The sequence below is a fragment of the Heteronotia binoei genome, chromosome 7, assembly GCF_032191835.1.
Source record: "Heteronotia binoei isolate CCM8104 ecotype False Entrance Well chromosome 7, APGP_CSIRO_Hbin_v1, whole genome shotgun sequence".
In the NCBI taxonomy this organism is placed as follows: Eukaryota; Metazoa; Chordata; class Lepidosauria; order Squamata; family Gekkonidae; genus Heteronotia; species Heteronotia binoei.
Window position 1 is genome coordinate 83,733,885 of NC_083229.1, and position 16,619 is coordinate 83,750,503.

The 16,619-nt window shown below is 42.4% G+C and overlaps 1 protein-coding gene across 4 annotated transcripts in view; it reads right to left on the bottom strand.

Moving 5' to 3' along the window:
- Positions 1 to 16,619, bottom strand: part of DLGAP1 (DLG associated protein 1) — a 456,386-nt gene that overhangs the window by 63,822 nt on the left and 375,945 nt on the right. For all 4 annotated transcript variants that reach the window (XM_060243934.1, XM_060243935.1, XM_060243933.1 and 1 more), the window contains one exon: positions 2,009 to 2,382. In XM_060243934.1, coding sequence (XP_060099917.1) covers positions 2,009 to 2,382 — 374 coding nt within the window. The remainder of the gene's footprint in view (positions 1 to 2,008; positions 2,383 to 16,619) is intronic.

Here is a 16,619-nt window from a genome sequence, read left to right on the forward strand (position 1 = left end):
TCTGGACCTAGTGTATCGGTGGCAGTGGTGGTGGCAGTAGAGGGGATCGATCTTCCAGGGCCTTCAGAAGGGGGGCCTCTACCGGTGTGTGCGGTCACCACGGAAGCAACAGGGAGGTAGGCGCCTGCTCCCACTGATCAGGTTTCAGCATGGGGCTCGGTTCGGTACCAGAGAATGTAATGTGAGACATCTGCTGAGTGAGATCAATCTCAAAGTCCGACAGTTCCTCCTAGGGCACACACTGTGGGGAAGCCTGCCGAATAGGGGAGGCGAGAAGCTGCAGTGGAGGGACTTTGCCCAGCACCACCAGCCTGGCTGGGGTGGTGGATTGGCTCGCCCCTTCTTAAGGGCTCTTGGGAGTCTTGTGTTTCTTGTCCTTGTCCCTCTTATGCTCCTTTCCCTCCCTGCGTTTCTTTGCAGGAGTGGAGGGTTCCGAGGTTGGTGCCGGTGTTAAGCATTTCCGCACTGACCTGTCAGCGTCAGAAGGAGTTGGCATGGAAGAGGTCGACGTTGATGGGCATCCTGAGTCGGCTTGGGACTGCATACCGGGGGTGATTGCTGCTTCCATAAGCGCTGTTTGAAGTCGAGTTGCGTGATTTTTCTGCGTTTGTTGAGAGAACTTAGCATAACGTGTGCAGGTCTCCAGGCGATGTCCCTCACACAGGCAAAGGAGGCAAAGATTGTGGCCGTCAGGGGGAGGGAGTTTGCTGCCGCATTTTTTTACAGTGTTTGAAGCACTTCCACAGTTTTTCCATCCACTCAGGGGAAAAGGGAAGGGTGTCCCCCCCCTGCGTCTGAGGAGGATTTAAACTAGAAAAACTCACACACTCAAGTGTGCTTGTTTTCCTTGCAGGTTTTGAGGAAAGGAAGAGTGAAGTAACCGAAGAAAAAGGCAACGAAGGTGAGTACCAATGAGAGATGAGAGAAAGATCCTATCCGCGTGGTGGTCAGAAAGGAACTGGCGGGATCCTCATGCCTGTCCCAGTGGGCGTGCCCAGTGGAGAGCCACGCATGGTGGGACGGGCACAAAAATCCTCTTTTCCTAGGCTTTGAAGAACCGATCGGGATCGGTGCAGGCGGACTATATCCCATCAGTGTGAAGCACAGAGACCACGAAGAAGATTCTCATTTTCCATTAAGATAACTTTGGCACATGTCTGGGAGAAGGTAATTGAGGGGAGATGGTCATAATTTAATCTCTAACACAGAATAGAAACCTATAGCTCCTTTCTCTTTGTGCTTTATTTAAGATTTATTTGGCACGTTTCTGCTTCCACTCCATCTAATGTAACAAAGCTTTGATTCAACTATGAAGGAACTGATATGGTACAGCCCAGTCATACAATTTTTCTGTCTCAGATTTCACAGTGAGTAGAATGGGATTTCTTATTTGAAAGCTACTCCAAGTGAAGACTGCCGCTCTTTCCAATTAAAGCTTGCCACCTCAGAGAAAATGCTAGTTCCTGTGTTTTTGAATCAGTTCAAGGTTTAATTTATTTTAGACAGGGGTAAATCAGACAGATCTTATCCCTGAACCCTCCCTGCTGATTTAACAGCTAAGCAGAACAATGCTTCTGCATTCAAGTGAGTAACAGTTGTTATGTGATGCATGAATAAGCAGTGACAATTCAGCTAAACTGGATGGAAACATCTCTCTGGCGATAGTGCAGTGTAAATCATCGTTGTACACATTCTCTTTCAGTGATTTCATTCATGTTTTCATGACTCCTGCTGGGTTATAAATCAGAGGTTAGGCTTCTGCATGCTTAATTCTTACAAGCAGATTATTATATAGCCAGAAGCCTCACTAAACGTGGTTTTTGTAAGATTAATTAATGAAACTTGAGGAACACAAAGGGAATCTATTTGCTATGTCAATCTAAACTAAAGCAGAACGGGAAAGTAACAAAAACAATATGCATCACAGCTATTCCACAGGTTAAAAATTAATTCTTAAGTATCAAGCTCAGATGCTTAACAATAATTCAGTCCCTGCATTTTATTATACCTGTATTCCAATGGACAGGCATCTGTTTTTCTTGAAGTGGTCCCTCTTTCTGTCGTCTGCAGTAACTGTGGCAACAGTGGTAGTGGTGGTGACGGTGGCAGTGTTGTTACCCATATGCTGACTGGCCGGGCCGTGAATCTGCGCATTAGCTGCCTCAATAGCAGCAGTCAGTGCCTTCATGCTGTCCAAGCTCTCTGTGGAGTTGCTAAGTCCTGACTGGCTGATGATATCTCCCCTTTGCCCATGTCCATCCATATAGGCATCCTGAGCAGATTCTGTGCTGCTCTGGGCTGTGATAGAGATATAAGGTTTGGTGGTAGTTCTTGGTGGGACTGGAGGTGGTGTCTTCTTATATGTGGTGATGCAAGAGGAAACTATAAAAAATGAAAGACAAATTAAGATGTAAGTTGAAAAGCTTGGCTCCTAATGTTAAAAACACCCCACAATGTAAATGAACGGTCTGATAGTGAAAGTAAATTTCTGTAACCATTACAAGAATATTATTTTCCAGGTAAAATGGTACACAATTCACCTAGAGGCTTATTAATTTATATCTAGTACATGTCTTTAAGATGTTGGCTGGGATCCCAAGAGCCATGGATGGAGGAGGATTTGCAGAAGGGATCTTTCCTTATTTCCACTGCAGCCTCCTGTACTGCATCCTGTGATATTCTGACTCTTAGCTGCAGTTTTTCTGGGGGCACAGGAATTTACAGTGTGCAGGATGTTTTGGCTAGATGCCTGGAAACTAGGAAAGGCTTGGTACAAATCCTTCAAAGTAATAAATAAAATAAAGAAGCTCCTCTGATGTATGGTACTTTGGATCCAAGAAGCCACAATGTACAAGAAACTACAAATTGAATCATATTATTGCCCTAATTTGTCTTTGTCTTCATATATATATGAAGCACGCACACACACATATGATAATTTAGTAATATCATTTATTAGGTTCAATTTATTGGTCATCCTTTCCTAAAACATGGCTCAGGGCTTACAATATTTGGGGAGATAAAAAATAACAGTTAAAAAGTTAAAACAGCATTAAAATAATACTAGAAATGGGGAGGGGGAGCTGCAGATTCCTTTCTCTACCAGTTAATATGAGTAAGCAATCTGAGTTTGCTGCCACCAACAAGGGCCTATACCTTGTCAGGTTCAGGAGACACTTCTTACTATTGTATGTTTTTATCATCTATATGTAACTTTTAAAATGAATTCTATGCACAGTCTTTTTGGTTGTGTATTCTATAGTTAGTATTGACCTAAAGAAAATCCTTTCTGAAAATCATGCTCAGGGAGCATGAGAGTCGAGAGGGAACAGGGCACCGGGCACCGGGCTGAGGATAAAAGGAATGCGCCCTCAGTAGGGACCTCTTCTTCAGTTGGTGAGCAGGTATTCTTTCGCACCAAGGAACCATCCCTGGCCAGGGAGAGAGGGGGAGTCTTGGTAGTTGGTGATTCATTCCTTAGGCAAGTAGACAGCTGGGTGGCAAAACCGTGTACTGACTGTATAGCGACTTGCCTGCCTGGTGTGAAGGTAGTGGACATTACACGTGTAGTAGATAGGCTGATAGACAGTGCTGGGGAGGAGCCAGTGGTCGTGGTGCATGTTGGCACCAATGATGTGGGGAAATGCAGTCATGAGGTTCTGGAGGAAAAAAATTAGACTGCTGGCGGGAGACTTAAGGCCAGGACCTCCAACGTAGCCTTCTCAGAAGTGCTACCTGTCCCATGTGCAGGGCTGGAGAGACAGGCACAAATTAGAAGTCTCAATGTGTGGATGAGACGATGGTATAGGGAGGAAGGGTTTAAATTTGTTAGGCACTGGGATGCTTTCTGGAACAAGTGGGAGCTGTACAAAAGAGACGGTCTCCAGTTGTCCCCAGATGGAACCAGGCTGCTGACGCTTAAAATCAAAAAGGTGTCAGAGCAGTTTTTAAACTAAATCTTGGGGGAAAGCCAACAGGAGATCAAATGTCTGTGGTTCGGGAGGACTCATCTCAAAGAGATGAAGGGTTAGTTGTTACTTTTCTACCGGGTAATGGATCAGAGTTGTCCACTGAGATGATGACAAACAGTATGGAGTATCTGCCAAAGTCTCGAGGCAGCAGGAGGAAGATTGCGGGCCTAGCTTGCCTGGGAAATTACAGATGTTTGTATACAAATGCTAGAAGTGTTCAAACTAAAATTGGTGAGTTGGAATGTTTAGTGTTGGAAGAAAACATAGACATTGTGGGAATTTCAGAAACTTGGTGGAATGAGGAGAATCAGTGGGCACGGTGATTCCTGGATATGTTATATCGGAAGGATAGGGAGGGAAGGGTTGGAGGTGGGGTGGCTCTGTATGTCAGAGAGGGTATACAGTCTAGTAAGACTTAGGTCAGAGAATTAGATTTCCTTCTAGAAATGCTTTGGGTTGAAATAGAGGGCCCAAAAGGAAATTTAACTATGAGAGTTTGTTATCGCCCACCAAATCAAAAGATAGAGGATGATTATATTATGATGGAAGGATTAAAGATAGTGGCTAAATGTAAAGACTGTGTCGTAATAGCTGATTTTAACTACCCGCAGATTGATTGGGTCAATATGTGTTCAGGTTGAGAGAAAGAGATTGAGTTTCTAGATGCTCTCAATGACTGTGCTATGGAGCAGATGGCCTCAGAACCTACCAGCGGTGGGGCGATCCTGGATTTGGTCCTAAGTAATGCCCAAGACTTGGTGAGAGATGTAAAAGTGATCGCACCACTTGGGAGCAGTGACCATAACGTTATTGATTTCACCATTTGTATAAATAGAGAGTTGCCCCAAAAGACCAGCACAACCACGTTTAACTTTAAAAGGGGTAAATTCTCTGAGATGAGGAGGCATGTGAAGAGGAAACTGAAAGAAAAGGTAAATACAGTCAGAACCCTTGGGGAAGCTTGGAGGCTATTTAAAACTACAATCCTAGAAGCTCAGATAAAATATATACCACAAGTTAGGAAAGGCACAAACAGGTTTAAGAAAAGGCTTGCATGGTTAACAAACAAAGTAATGGAAGCTGTAAAAGGAAAGGACTCCTTTAAGCGGTGGAAAGCTAGTCCAAGTGAGATTAATAAAAGGGAAGACAGGTGTGGCAAATCAAATGCAAGACTGTGATCAGGCAGGCAATAAGGGGACTATGAGGAGCATATTGCAAAAAACATAAAGACCAACAATAAAAATTTCTTCAAGTATATTTCTTCAAGCTGTGGCAGTGGGGCCCTTGGATGACCAAGGGGTTAAAGGATTACTGAAGGAGGACAGGGAAATGGCTGAGAAGCTGAATGCATTTTTTGCCTCTGTCTTCACTGTGGAAGATGAGAAATGTTTGCCTGCTCCAGAACCATTTATTTTGGAAGGGGTGCTGAAAGACCTGAGTCAGATTGAGGTGACAAAAGAGGAGGTCCTACAACTGATAGACGAATTAAAAACTAATAAGTCACCAGGTCTGGATGGCATACATCCAAGAGTTCTGAAAGAACTCAAAGTTGAACTTGTGGATCTTCTAACAAAAAATCTGTAATCTTTCATTGAAATCTGCCTCCATTCCTGAGGACTGGAAGGTAGCAAATGTCATGCCCATCTTTAAAAAGGGTTCCAGAGGAGATCCGGGAAATTACAGGCCAGTCAGTCTGACTTCATTACCAGGAAAGTTGGTAGAAACCATTATCAAGGACAGAATGAGTAGGCACATTGATGAACACAAGTTATTGAGGAAGACTCAGCATAGGTTCTGTAAGGTAAGATCTTGCCTCACTAACCTGTTACATTTCTTTGAGGGGGTGAACAAACATGTGGACAAAGGAGACCCGATAGATGTTGTTTGCCTTGATTTCCAGAAAGCTTTTGATTAAGTTCCTCATCAAAGGCTCCTTAGTAAGCTCGAGAGTAATGGAGTAAAAGGACAGGTGCTCTTGTGGATCAAAAACTGGCTAATTAATAGAAAGCAGAGTATAAATGGGCAGACTTTGCAGTGGAGGACGGTAAAAAGTGGGGTGCCGCAGGGCTCAGTACTGGGTCCCATGCTCTTTAACTTGTTCATAAATGATTTGGAGTTGGGAGTAAGCAGTGAAGTGGCCAAGTTTGCAGATGACACTAAATTGTTCAGGATGGTGAGAACCAGAGAGGATTGTGAGGAACTCCAAAGGGATCTGTTGAGGCTGGGTGAGTGGGCGTCAACATGGCAGATGAGGTTCAATGTGGCCAAGAAAATGCACATTGGGGGCAAAAATCCCAGCTACAAATACAAGTTGATGGGGTGTGAACTGGCAGAGACTGACCAAGAGCGATCTTGGGGTCGTGGTAGATAACTCACTGAAAATGTCGAGACAGTATGCGATTGCAATAAAAAAGGCCAATGTCATGCTGGGAATCAATAGGAAAGGAATTGAAAACAAATCAGCCAGTATCATAATGCCCCTGTATAAATTGATGGTGCGGTCTCATTTGGAATACTGTGTACAATTCTGGTCACTGCACCTCAAAAAGGATATTATAGCATTGGAAAAAGTCCAGAAAAGGTCAACTAGAATGATTAAAGGGTTGGAACACTTTCCCTATGAAGAAAGGTTAAAACGCTTGGGGCTCTTTAGCTTGGAGAAACGTCAACTGCGGGGTGACATGATAGAGGTTTACAAGATTATGCATGGGATGGAGAAAGTAGAGAAAGAAGTACTTTTCTCCCTTTCTCACAATACAAGAGCAAGAATATATAATACAAGAATATATATATATGTATATATATATATATTTTGGCCACTGTGTGACACAGAGTGTTGGACTGGATGGGCCATTGGCCTGATCCAACATGGCTTCTCTTATGTTCTTATGTAACTCCAGCAGTTAGAGTTGCTGTGGGAGACCAGGGTGAGGGGTCACATGGGGTGAGGGGGGGAATAGCTGTCAGCAATGGTGTGACATAATTGAAGAGAAAAACAGACATGACATCAGTCCTATCCAGAAATTTCATGAAGTTCTATGTTTTTACCATAGAGTTCCCTGCAATTACTAGAGAGGTTGTCAAGCATGAGATCTCAAAATAACCAGTCCTTGAATCTTGAAACAAAGTTTGGTTTATTGATAATCCATGTGGCTCATCCGAGCTGGGAGAAATTGGAACTGATACTTTGTAACAGAAGAATACAGGCTTTAAAATGGCACATCAAAGGTTCTATAAACAATTCTACATTCACGTGTGAAATTCACACGCTAGGTTCCTTATCTATCTTGCGGCTAGCACATCCTGGGTTCAGGTCTGGCTGAGCCTGAGAACAAGTCCCAGGAGGTCTTATCTTCAATGAGGACATTCCTGCATTTGTTAGTAGAAGCGAGAGAAGAAAGGTGGGGGTTGCTACTTTGATGTGCCTTGGTTTAATTTAGGGTTAGTAACAAATCTATAATTCTGAATACTATAACAGAAGATGAATATACAATGCTTGACAGAGGTGTGACATGACACCATAGGCCCAACAGTCATTTTAAAAAGTTTTTCTCTGCTGACACATCCCCTGCCCCCACCTGGGGACTGGCAAGTCTATAAACAGCACATTAGCATAGTGTCTACTCCACACTGTAGTCCATAAAGATACGTATTGATAACATTTGGAAAACTTTCAAAAAGGAAACACCCCCCCCCCCCAAAAAAAGATGCAAAAAAAAGATGCATAAAATTCATGTATTAAAACACAAAGACCAACTGTATTGATGATTAAATATCACCAACAATAACCTTGAGGCACGAAATTGTTTATCAGAGATCACTTTAATTGGTTGGTAGCTGTGCTAGCCACATTAAATGTTGCTAACTACAAATGTTCTGGCACTTAGTTTTGAGCATGCTTACTGAATCAGAATCCATTTGGAATTAACACAGTGACATCAAATTGTATCTTTCTACTTCTTTGGTAACTGTATTGCTCAGGAATCAGAAATCACACATCATGTCCAGTTGTTAGGAAATGTTCAGGTTAGTAATGTGAACAACAAATGACATGAATTACCTTAATTTAATGTAAAAATTAAATAAATGGGGGAAATGCTGATGAGGGAAAGTAACGTTTGCATAGCTTCCAGAGCATATCGTACAAATGACAGCACAGCAACCCTCCCAATATTTGGCCACTAATCAGCAAGGACAGATACTATCTGGGTAAGGACTGCAAGACTGTGTTGGAATGTAGCATGCTCTATGAGTCCGTGCAATGTTACAAGATTCATATGTTTTCCAAGGTTCACATTTCGATACTAAATCATATCTTCTTTTGGTTTTATGGCTTATGACATTGGCACAGTCATTTTATTTTAGCTCTAGAGAGTTACCTGGGAATCAGTAACTCTACTGGATGTGGATTATGTCTCTTAAATATTCTAGAGTGCAGTGAATTTACATGTTCAAATTAGGAGGCAGGGAGGAGAAAGGCACAGAAGCAAGGTTGTTTCAAACAAGTTAATGCAAAAACCTTTCTTTCCTGGAGTCACATTTGTACAGATTGTACCAAATTCAGAAGACAGAGTGCAAACCATTTGGGAAAGAAAGCCCCAGGCTCTTCGTTACTGGAAATGATGTAAGTTTCTTGCCACTCCTTTGCTGAAACTACAACAAAACAATAAAAAGCCACAACCTGCAACACATGCTTCTAAATGTCAGCACCGACTGGGGTTTTCAAGAGTCTCAGCTGTGGTGAGCAAGTGGACTTCATGCCTCAGTTTTATTTCCAAACACTCTAAGAGCCTAGCAACTTAAGACATGGCAACCTGTCAGTTCTAAAAAAGGCATTTCGTTTTATGGGTAACTGCAAGGGTTTGTTTTTAAAAAGAGTTTTACAAAAAGTGGTGAGAATAAATGTGATACTCTGACGCTTTTTGTTCCAGGGCCAACAGGAACTGCCAAGCGCCGCAAGGCAATGTGCTAAATCAGCCCAGAAGAGAATTCTACATTCCTGTTCTGGCCATGATGAGACTATGGCAATTGTGGTCAAAACAATTTACAGCAGAACTCTTCAGCTGAAACAAACATTGTTATGGCTCCCATGTTGATTTAGGGGCAGAGATCCATATGTGATACTCAAATGATGTGGAAACCAATTTCAGCTTGGTGCGTGGCCATTACCATTCAGCTTCAGTTCCTTATCTATACATTTGGGAATAAGGATAACCTACTTGTCCAGATTGCTTATCATAAGAAAGAGAACTGACCCTTTGTTTTAGGTACAATAAAGGTTATAAATATCTCATGTTGAAAACTGGGGAATGGAAGACATTGGAATACAAGTATAGTTAATCCTTATGTAGAATATTTGGTTTAATTTAAGAGCCATCTCTAGTATGAGTGTTCTCTTCCTCCTCTCCTTGCTAGGAACTGACATTTCAGGTGAGCTAGGAGGGGAGGGGGAAAGCAAGAGAACACACGTAATGAGAGAAGTTGGCACTGGTGCAACAGCTGTGAATTTGGTAAGTCCCTTTAGAAGTCAGAGTGCTTGGCCAACCGCCTTTTTGAAATGGCCCCTTAGCAAGCTTACACTTACATTCCTGCCTTTAGTTTTTTTGGATTACATAGATTACGGAAAGCATTTTACCAGAGCTGAAAAAACATAGAAGATTGATCCCTTTTAATGGGTTACATTAGAGTCTTTACTGAGTTGCATTAATGTAAACACTGGTTTTGAACCTTTCCTTGTTTTCAAGATTCCTTAATTATTCTTTACCTGATGGTAGAATATTTATCCCAAAGGGGAAAGGGAGGGATTTTTTTTAGCAGTGAAAGTTTCCAAACAGCTTAGTCATGGGACAGGAATGTAGAACAAGGAGTGTCAACCATCAAATACAGAAGGAAGTAGAAAAGTAAAATATTTCCAGGCTCACTTAATAACAAGGGTTTGTATGAAATATTCCATTATCAGAGAATTCTTAAATTTCACACATTGTTTAGGAACCAAAGGGAAGGAGGAATGATTTCAGTCATTTTAGAATTGAGTGACTCTGAAAAATAAAACAAAGCCCTAATCTGGATAGCCCAGGTAAACCTGATCGCATTAGATCTCAGAAGCTAAGCAGGGTTGACTGTGGTTAGTACTTGGATGGGAGACTTTCTTGAAATCCCCAGTCAAGAGTAGGGTTGCCAAGTCCAATTCAAGAAATATCTGGGGACTTTGGGGGTGGAGCCAGGAGACACTGGGGGCGGAGCCAAAAACAAGGGTGTGACAAGCATAATTGAACTCCAAGAGAGTTCTGGCCATCACATTGAAAGGGACAGCACACCTTTTAAAATGTCTTCCTTCCATAAGAAATAATGAAGGATAGGGGGCACCTTCTTTTGGGGCTCATAGAATTGGACCCCCTGGTCCAATCGTTTTGAAACGTGGGGGGTACTTTGGGGAGAGGCACTAGATACTATATTGAAAATTTGGTGCCTCTACCTCAAAAAACAGCTCCTCCAAAGCCCCCGAAACCTCCAGAGGAGGTGCGGGCCCTGCGGAACCTTGATCAGTTCCGCAGTTCTGATCAAGGTTCCGCATTCATGAACGGCTGACCAAGTCCACAAAGAAACATCAAAATGGTCCAATCTGGAGATCCGCCATCATTACATAAATTGACAGGCATAGCGTCAATCAATAACGGTACTGCCAGATTTAACTTAATGTTTTTAGACTTAGTAACTGTTTTAACTAATGTATTAATCGGTTTGGGGTTAATTTAATGTTTTGTTAAATGTATTGTTATTTTGCTGTTGTTAGCCGCCCTGAGCCTGCTTGGCGGGGGAGGGCGGGATATAAATAAAATTTTACTTTACTTACTTTACAGAACAATTCCCCATTATACCCTATGAGAATCGATCACATAGGGAATAATGAAGACGTTTCCCTCTCCCCCCCCCCTTTCTGGCCAGTCTGAAGCAGCGGATCAGCCTCTCTACTCACCATTTGCTGCCAGCTTCTTCACAGAAACAGACACACCATCCTAAATTCAAGTCAAGCCTCTGGAGGTGCAAAGGCACATGGTCCTTTGCGGGCAGGGCTCCCTCTCCCCCCCCCCGCCAGCCAGCTGATTGGGGCGGGAAGCAGCCTGGGAAAACTGAAGAAAGGCTGCTGTGATCGGGGTTGGGTGGGAAGGGCAGGGCAAGGAGAAGCTGCTGAGATCGGGGCTGGGTGGGAAGCACAGGGCAAGGAGAAGCTGCTGAGATCGGGGCTGGGTGGGAAGGGCTGCCATTCCCCCCCCTTTCCAGATTTTTGGCTAGCGAGGGGGAGAAGGCTCCAAATCGGGGGTCCCCAGGCAAGGCGGGGGATTTGGGAAGCCTAGTCGAGAGGCAGGGGCAGACTCTATTCAGCCACCTCACAGAATATCCTCCAGGCTGCCAGTAGGGGTCAGTCACCAGAGGTCAACATGACTTCCAGGTGCAGACACACACACACACACACAGAAATAAAAAACCCACCCTGAGAAATTTTTATGAGTGACATAAGCACATTTGTAGAGAAGTAGGAAAGGAGCAATAACAAGACAGACATACAATTTTCCTTGTTCCACACTCTTAGTAAAGAATTTTCAACTGAGTAGTTGAGGAAAATCCTACTTTAAGTTAAGGGAGGGGGAAAGACTCAACTTTTAGAGCTTGGCAAAAGGTTATAGGGGAAGTAAGCAAAGGAAGGAAGGAATGACAGCATTATTATGCTAGCAGTATGTCTATCATTGAGTGTGTGATGAGTGCCTGCACATTAAAGCTGTAATCACACTGGAGGCTTGACACGATATGGCTGAACCTCCATTTGCAGCAGTTTAAATAATTGTGGGATGTTTTGATCAGACATCCCATCTGAACCTGCTTCACTGCATGCTTACCCTGTGGTCGATTGTTCAGATTGTTGCAGCATTATTTGTTGTTGTCTTTCACCCATGCACGTAAGTGTGTATCTGACACTGGCTCCATTTTCACAGCTCCACAATCTCTCTGCCAAATACTCTAGCCCTTTTCAGCCTCCTTCCCTTTGTCTCTCTTCCACGGAATACATGGCAGGGGGGTAACATGCAGATTTACATGAGTGACGCACTGATTTAAGCGCATTTATACTTGTGTCAAGCTCTCCAACTCTGATGCAGAAACAGGAGACAGGGGTTTTTTTTTGGGGGGGGGGGAGAATTTGTTGCTAAAAAACAAGTCCCCTGGGGACTCCAGATCCACAATGACTACTTGGTCGTGGTGACTGGCAACGTCAGGGGTGATTATGAGCTTATGCAAACATTGCTACCTGATTTTTTTTAAAGGAGGCAAAAATTGAGGGGAAGGTTTAGAGTTCCAATATGGCTTGACTTCGCGAGAGGGGAGTTCAGACAGCCAGAAATGTGGGATGGAAGTGCTGGCATTTATAATACTCTGCTTCCAAAGTGAGGCAAAGTGGGGTGCCAATGACTGGGGCACAGAAGGCAGATGTTGTCCGATCATGCTCTTTAAATCCGCAAAGGTAACACTACTATATCGGTGTGAAGTGCTCGTGTGACTGCAGCCTAAGAGATGCAGCACAGGACCTTTCACTGAAGATGTACGCAGACTTCTCTCCAACATCCAGCCCCGTGTTCTGATGGACTATTTCTAGGAGCCTTGTTAGTCTTGTTTGTGGACTGGCCAATGTGAATATCAGAAGACTAGAAAGTTATGATATTGCGTCAGAGAAATGTTTTTTTAATTCATGCTTAGATCCTCATTCTTAGAGACCTCAAGAATACTTGTAGTTCTTTGGCTGCTGGGAGTCATCCTACAGTGATTTCTGTCCTTAATGATGGATGTTCTCTCAGCCTACTTGCACTGGGCTATTGCTGGGGCCAGCTTCAGTGCATCGGTAGCTGCCTCTCCCCCTCCATCAGACTAATTCACTATTTAACCAGCAGCAGGCAGAGGAGGACTGTCCCCAGGCTTGCTGCCTGAGAACCCTTAATGGGGACCTTCCCTATACAAAAAATGTGTTCCTTCATGCAGCCACAGTGCTCTTCAAACTGTCCAGAGAGAGAGCGAGAGAGGAGGCATCATTCACCTTCTATTTACAACTCTGCTTTGGAACTCTGAGTTAAGAGTTCCTTCTGCTGCCAGGATCTGCTTTCCACACACATGAAAAAGTGGGTGTCAGATCCACACTGCAGAGGTAAAAGGTACAGTGCAGTCATCCATTACCTTTGATCCTTAACTCCCATCTAGAATATGAGGATAGAGGCCTAGTTTGTCTGACAACATATATGGAGATTTTTGAATACTTATAAAACGAAAGAATTCTTTGTTTCATCTCTATGCCACTTCTGTACCACCCTGGTTTGTACTAGGTTTTATAGTAAGCTGACTGGCAATTTTAAAACAATCTCAGTTACTCACACATAAAGCAAACTGAGATCTGTATGCTTACAGAAATCTATGCATAATCAAAAACGAGAAAAAAGACAAACTGTACTGGTTTTTGTCCTGTGCATGCTGTGAAATCATTACGCTTAGATAAAACAAAGGATTGTTTGTTGATCCTGCCAGTTCTGTTATCTCAGCTAATCAGTGAAACTGCATTTGAAGTACAGGTTAGCCTGTTTTCACAAATAAGGTTTAAAATGGTTTTTGCATTTCCTGTTCTGTTATTTGAATGTATAAAAAGCATCAGCTGGACGGTGCATTTGACTTAAAAAGCATTCTCTCTGTCCTGTTTTAGCAATATTCACTATTTAGTCCTTTCACTCTAAAAAGCATTCTTATGATCATTCTCTTGTAAAGACACCCACAAGCAAGTGAATGTCCAGATGCCTTGTGTTCTCTGTGCTACTGTGATTTATTCATAATGCAAAAGAATGACTTCTAAAATGTTTTGAAGAATATATTTTTAAATTAACCCCCCCATACATTAGATCACTAATGGGGGGGGGGGGAGAATTAAAAGTGTGTGTGTGGGGGGGAGAATTAAAAGTTGTCCATAGTTTTTTCCCTAGTTTATCCTGAATGGAAGTCTGCTAGTTTCATTGGGGCAGTCATCCATCCAGTGGGTGGAACAAAGTGGAAGGGACTGTGTCACAAACCAGTGATAATGAAGCTATGATTACATGTGGACATACACACCTTGGACTGGCCTATCAACTGGTCAAATGCATCCAGTCTGAAATGTTGTGTACATAAGAAGAATCAGGCCACTGCTCTGCTGATTACCTGGCTGGCACTGTACTAATACCACAAGAGAATAGGAAGATTGAAGCCTTAGAGAACACAGCAATCCAGTCCTTTGCATTGTATGTGTTCACTTTTGCCATGTGTGCATCTTGCCAATTTTCTACAAAGATATCAGAGGGTTAGTTGTAGGCAGGCCTCATTCTGGGAAGGAGCTCACACGAGTGGAGCTCCGGAACTTCTAAATTTTATTGTGCTGTTTCTTACAATGCCCCCCCCCCCTCAAATACTTGCTTCTGGGCTCCACTGTTCAACCCCCTTATGAGAATTTTGCTGAACTCTAAGACTTGACAAACTTTCTAATATTTCCCTCCCGCAGAAAATGAGAAAATAACAAAAACATATAAAGCAGACAGATGGAAATCTTCATCATGCCACTGTGGCCACATAGGAGAAAGTAATTTTAAAAATATGATGGGAAGAAAGTTTTATTATGACAATTAGAATTCAAGAAACATTTTAAGGTAGATACGGAGCTGATGTAATTTAGTGCCCCTTCCTGTGATGTCAGGGGCATGTGGCATATACAAATGAGTTATGCAAATGAGTTGTGCTAATGAGCTCTGGCATCTCTTTTTTTTACAAAATGACCCCTGGTTGTGGAGGTTAGCTGGGTTGCCAGGGAAACTCCTCTGGTTGGTTGGCTCATGAGATAATTGAAAAACATCCTTCATTTATTAAGCTTCTCTGAAGAGCCCTCCCTAGTTGGCAGTTCATTGTGTGTGCCAAAAAGACTTAAACACTCCTCCCTTCAAAAGAAATGCATGATAATAACAAACAACAGGTTATTACTAAGCCAGTGATATCACAAAATAAATCCTAAAAAATTAAACATTGCTTTCAAACCACCAAGTTGCTTTAAATATGTACCATTAAAAAAAGGCTTCAGCAACCTGACTGCCACACAAAATGGCAGTGCTGAGATGTGAGCAGTGCGGTTTGAAACACAGCATATCTTCTAGATGGAAGGCAAATGTGCTTTTGCTGTGCGGGGGTGGGGTGGGGACATCAAAGCAAAGGTGATTTGAGAAAAGACAGACAATGCAAGTGGAAACTGCAAAAGGAAAACAGATGGGTAATGAAGCTGTGTCAAAGCTTGGAAATAAGCTGCTGCAGTTGGAATGCCAAACTGGAGCAAAATAGGCCCTCTGGAAATCACCTAACATTGCTTATGATTTGAGCTTAGAGTTACTAACTGGGTTTCTGATAGAAAGTCAAAAACGTTTCTTCCTCAAGTTTTGTGCTAAGTTATCTAGCAATCCTCAGAAAGCACATTTTGCTGTTCTCTAGTTCTGATCTTTTCTAAGCAAGAGAAAAATACAACTAGCCATGAAACAGATACATTTCAAATAGTTGCCTAGAGGGTGACAAATTCCTAACTATCAGTTTGAATGCCATTTGCACAAAAAGAAGTCCTATTGACAATTTATTTACAATCACCACAGGGCACAGATTTTTTTTTAAAAAACATACCAATAAATCAGAGCTCAGAATTGCCTATTGTCTGGAGACTCACTGGCTAATGCCAAGTCACTCACCCTCTGCATTGTTTCAGAAAGTAAAGGATTAAGACAAGGGGGTGGGGGGGAGAGCTGGGCGCCCTGGGATGTTTGAAAGTTGAGAGGCTGCAGGGCAACTTTGTTGCTTAAAGAAATGAAGAGTATTTGCAGCTTTTCTGAACAACACACATCCCTGGATACAATAAAGACATGTCCTTTAACCTGGGTCATGTATTGGAGTGTGAAGGGCTCTCTGAGGGCAGATCCACTTCACGAAGCACTTCAGAAACAAAATGTGCTGATTCTAGTGCAAACTATGCACAAGCAGTCTCTCTGCTGACTTTGTTATTACAGTGCTTCAGGTTACATTTCTCTCCTTGAATAATATCAGGGTTATCTGCAGCTTAAAGACTTCATAGCTGAACAGTCGCCTTGCTTTTTAGCTACGTAACTGATTAATGGACAGATAAAATATGGAGTATAGTCTCTTTGTGCAGGTGTTACTTGAGGATAGTGAATTAATACTATTTTTGCTTGATTCACTACACTACTTTATGTGTTTCGTTTTGTGGTGATGGAGGTGGGGAAATATTCTGAAGTACATTGACATGTAAAGTATACAGAAATTATTCTGAGTGATATTGTAGATCTTGAGGATCCTTTCAAGGTTATAAATGTACATTTTAAAACTGGGGTGGGCCTAGTAATGGTCTGTTAATGTATGTTGTATTTATGTTGTTTTCACAATTCAAAACTAGTTATATGATGCCTTTTTGTAGGTAACATGAAATGCTGGATATAGATTTATTAACTAGGCTATTATGGTATCTTTTATAGAAAATGTAAAGTTGCTAATCTGACTTACTAGTCAGAAGAACAGTTAACATTCCAACAGCTAAAGTTGTAT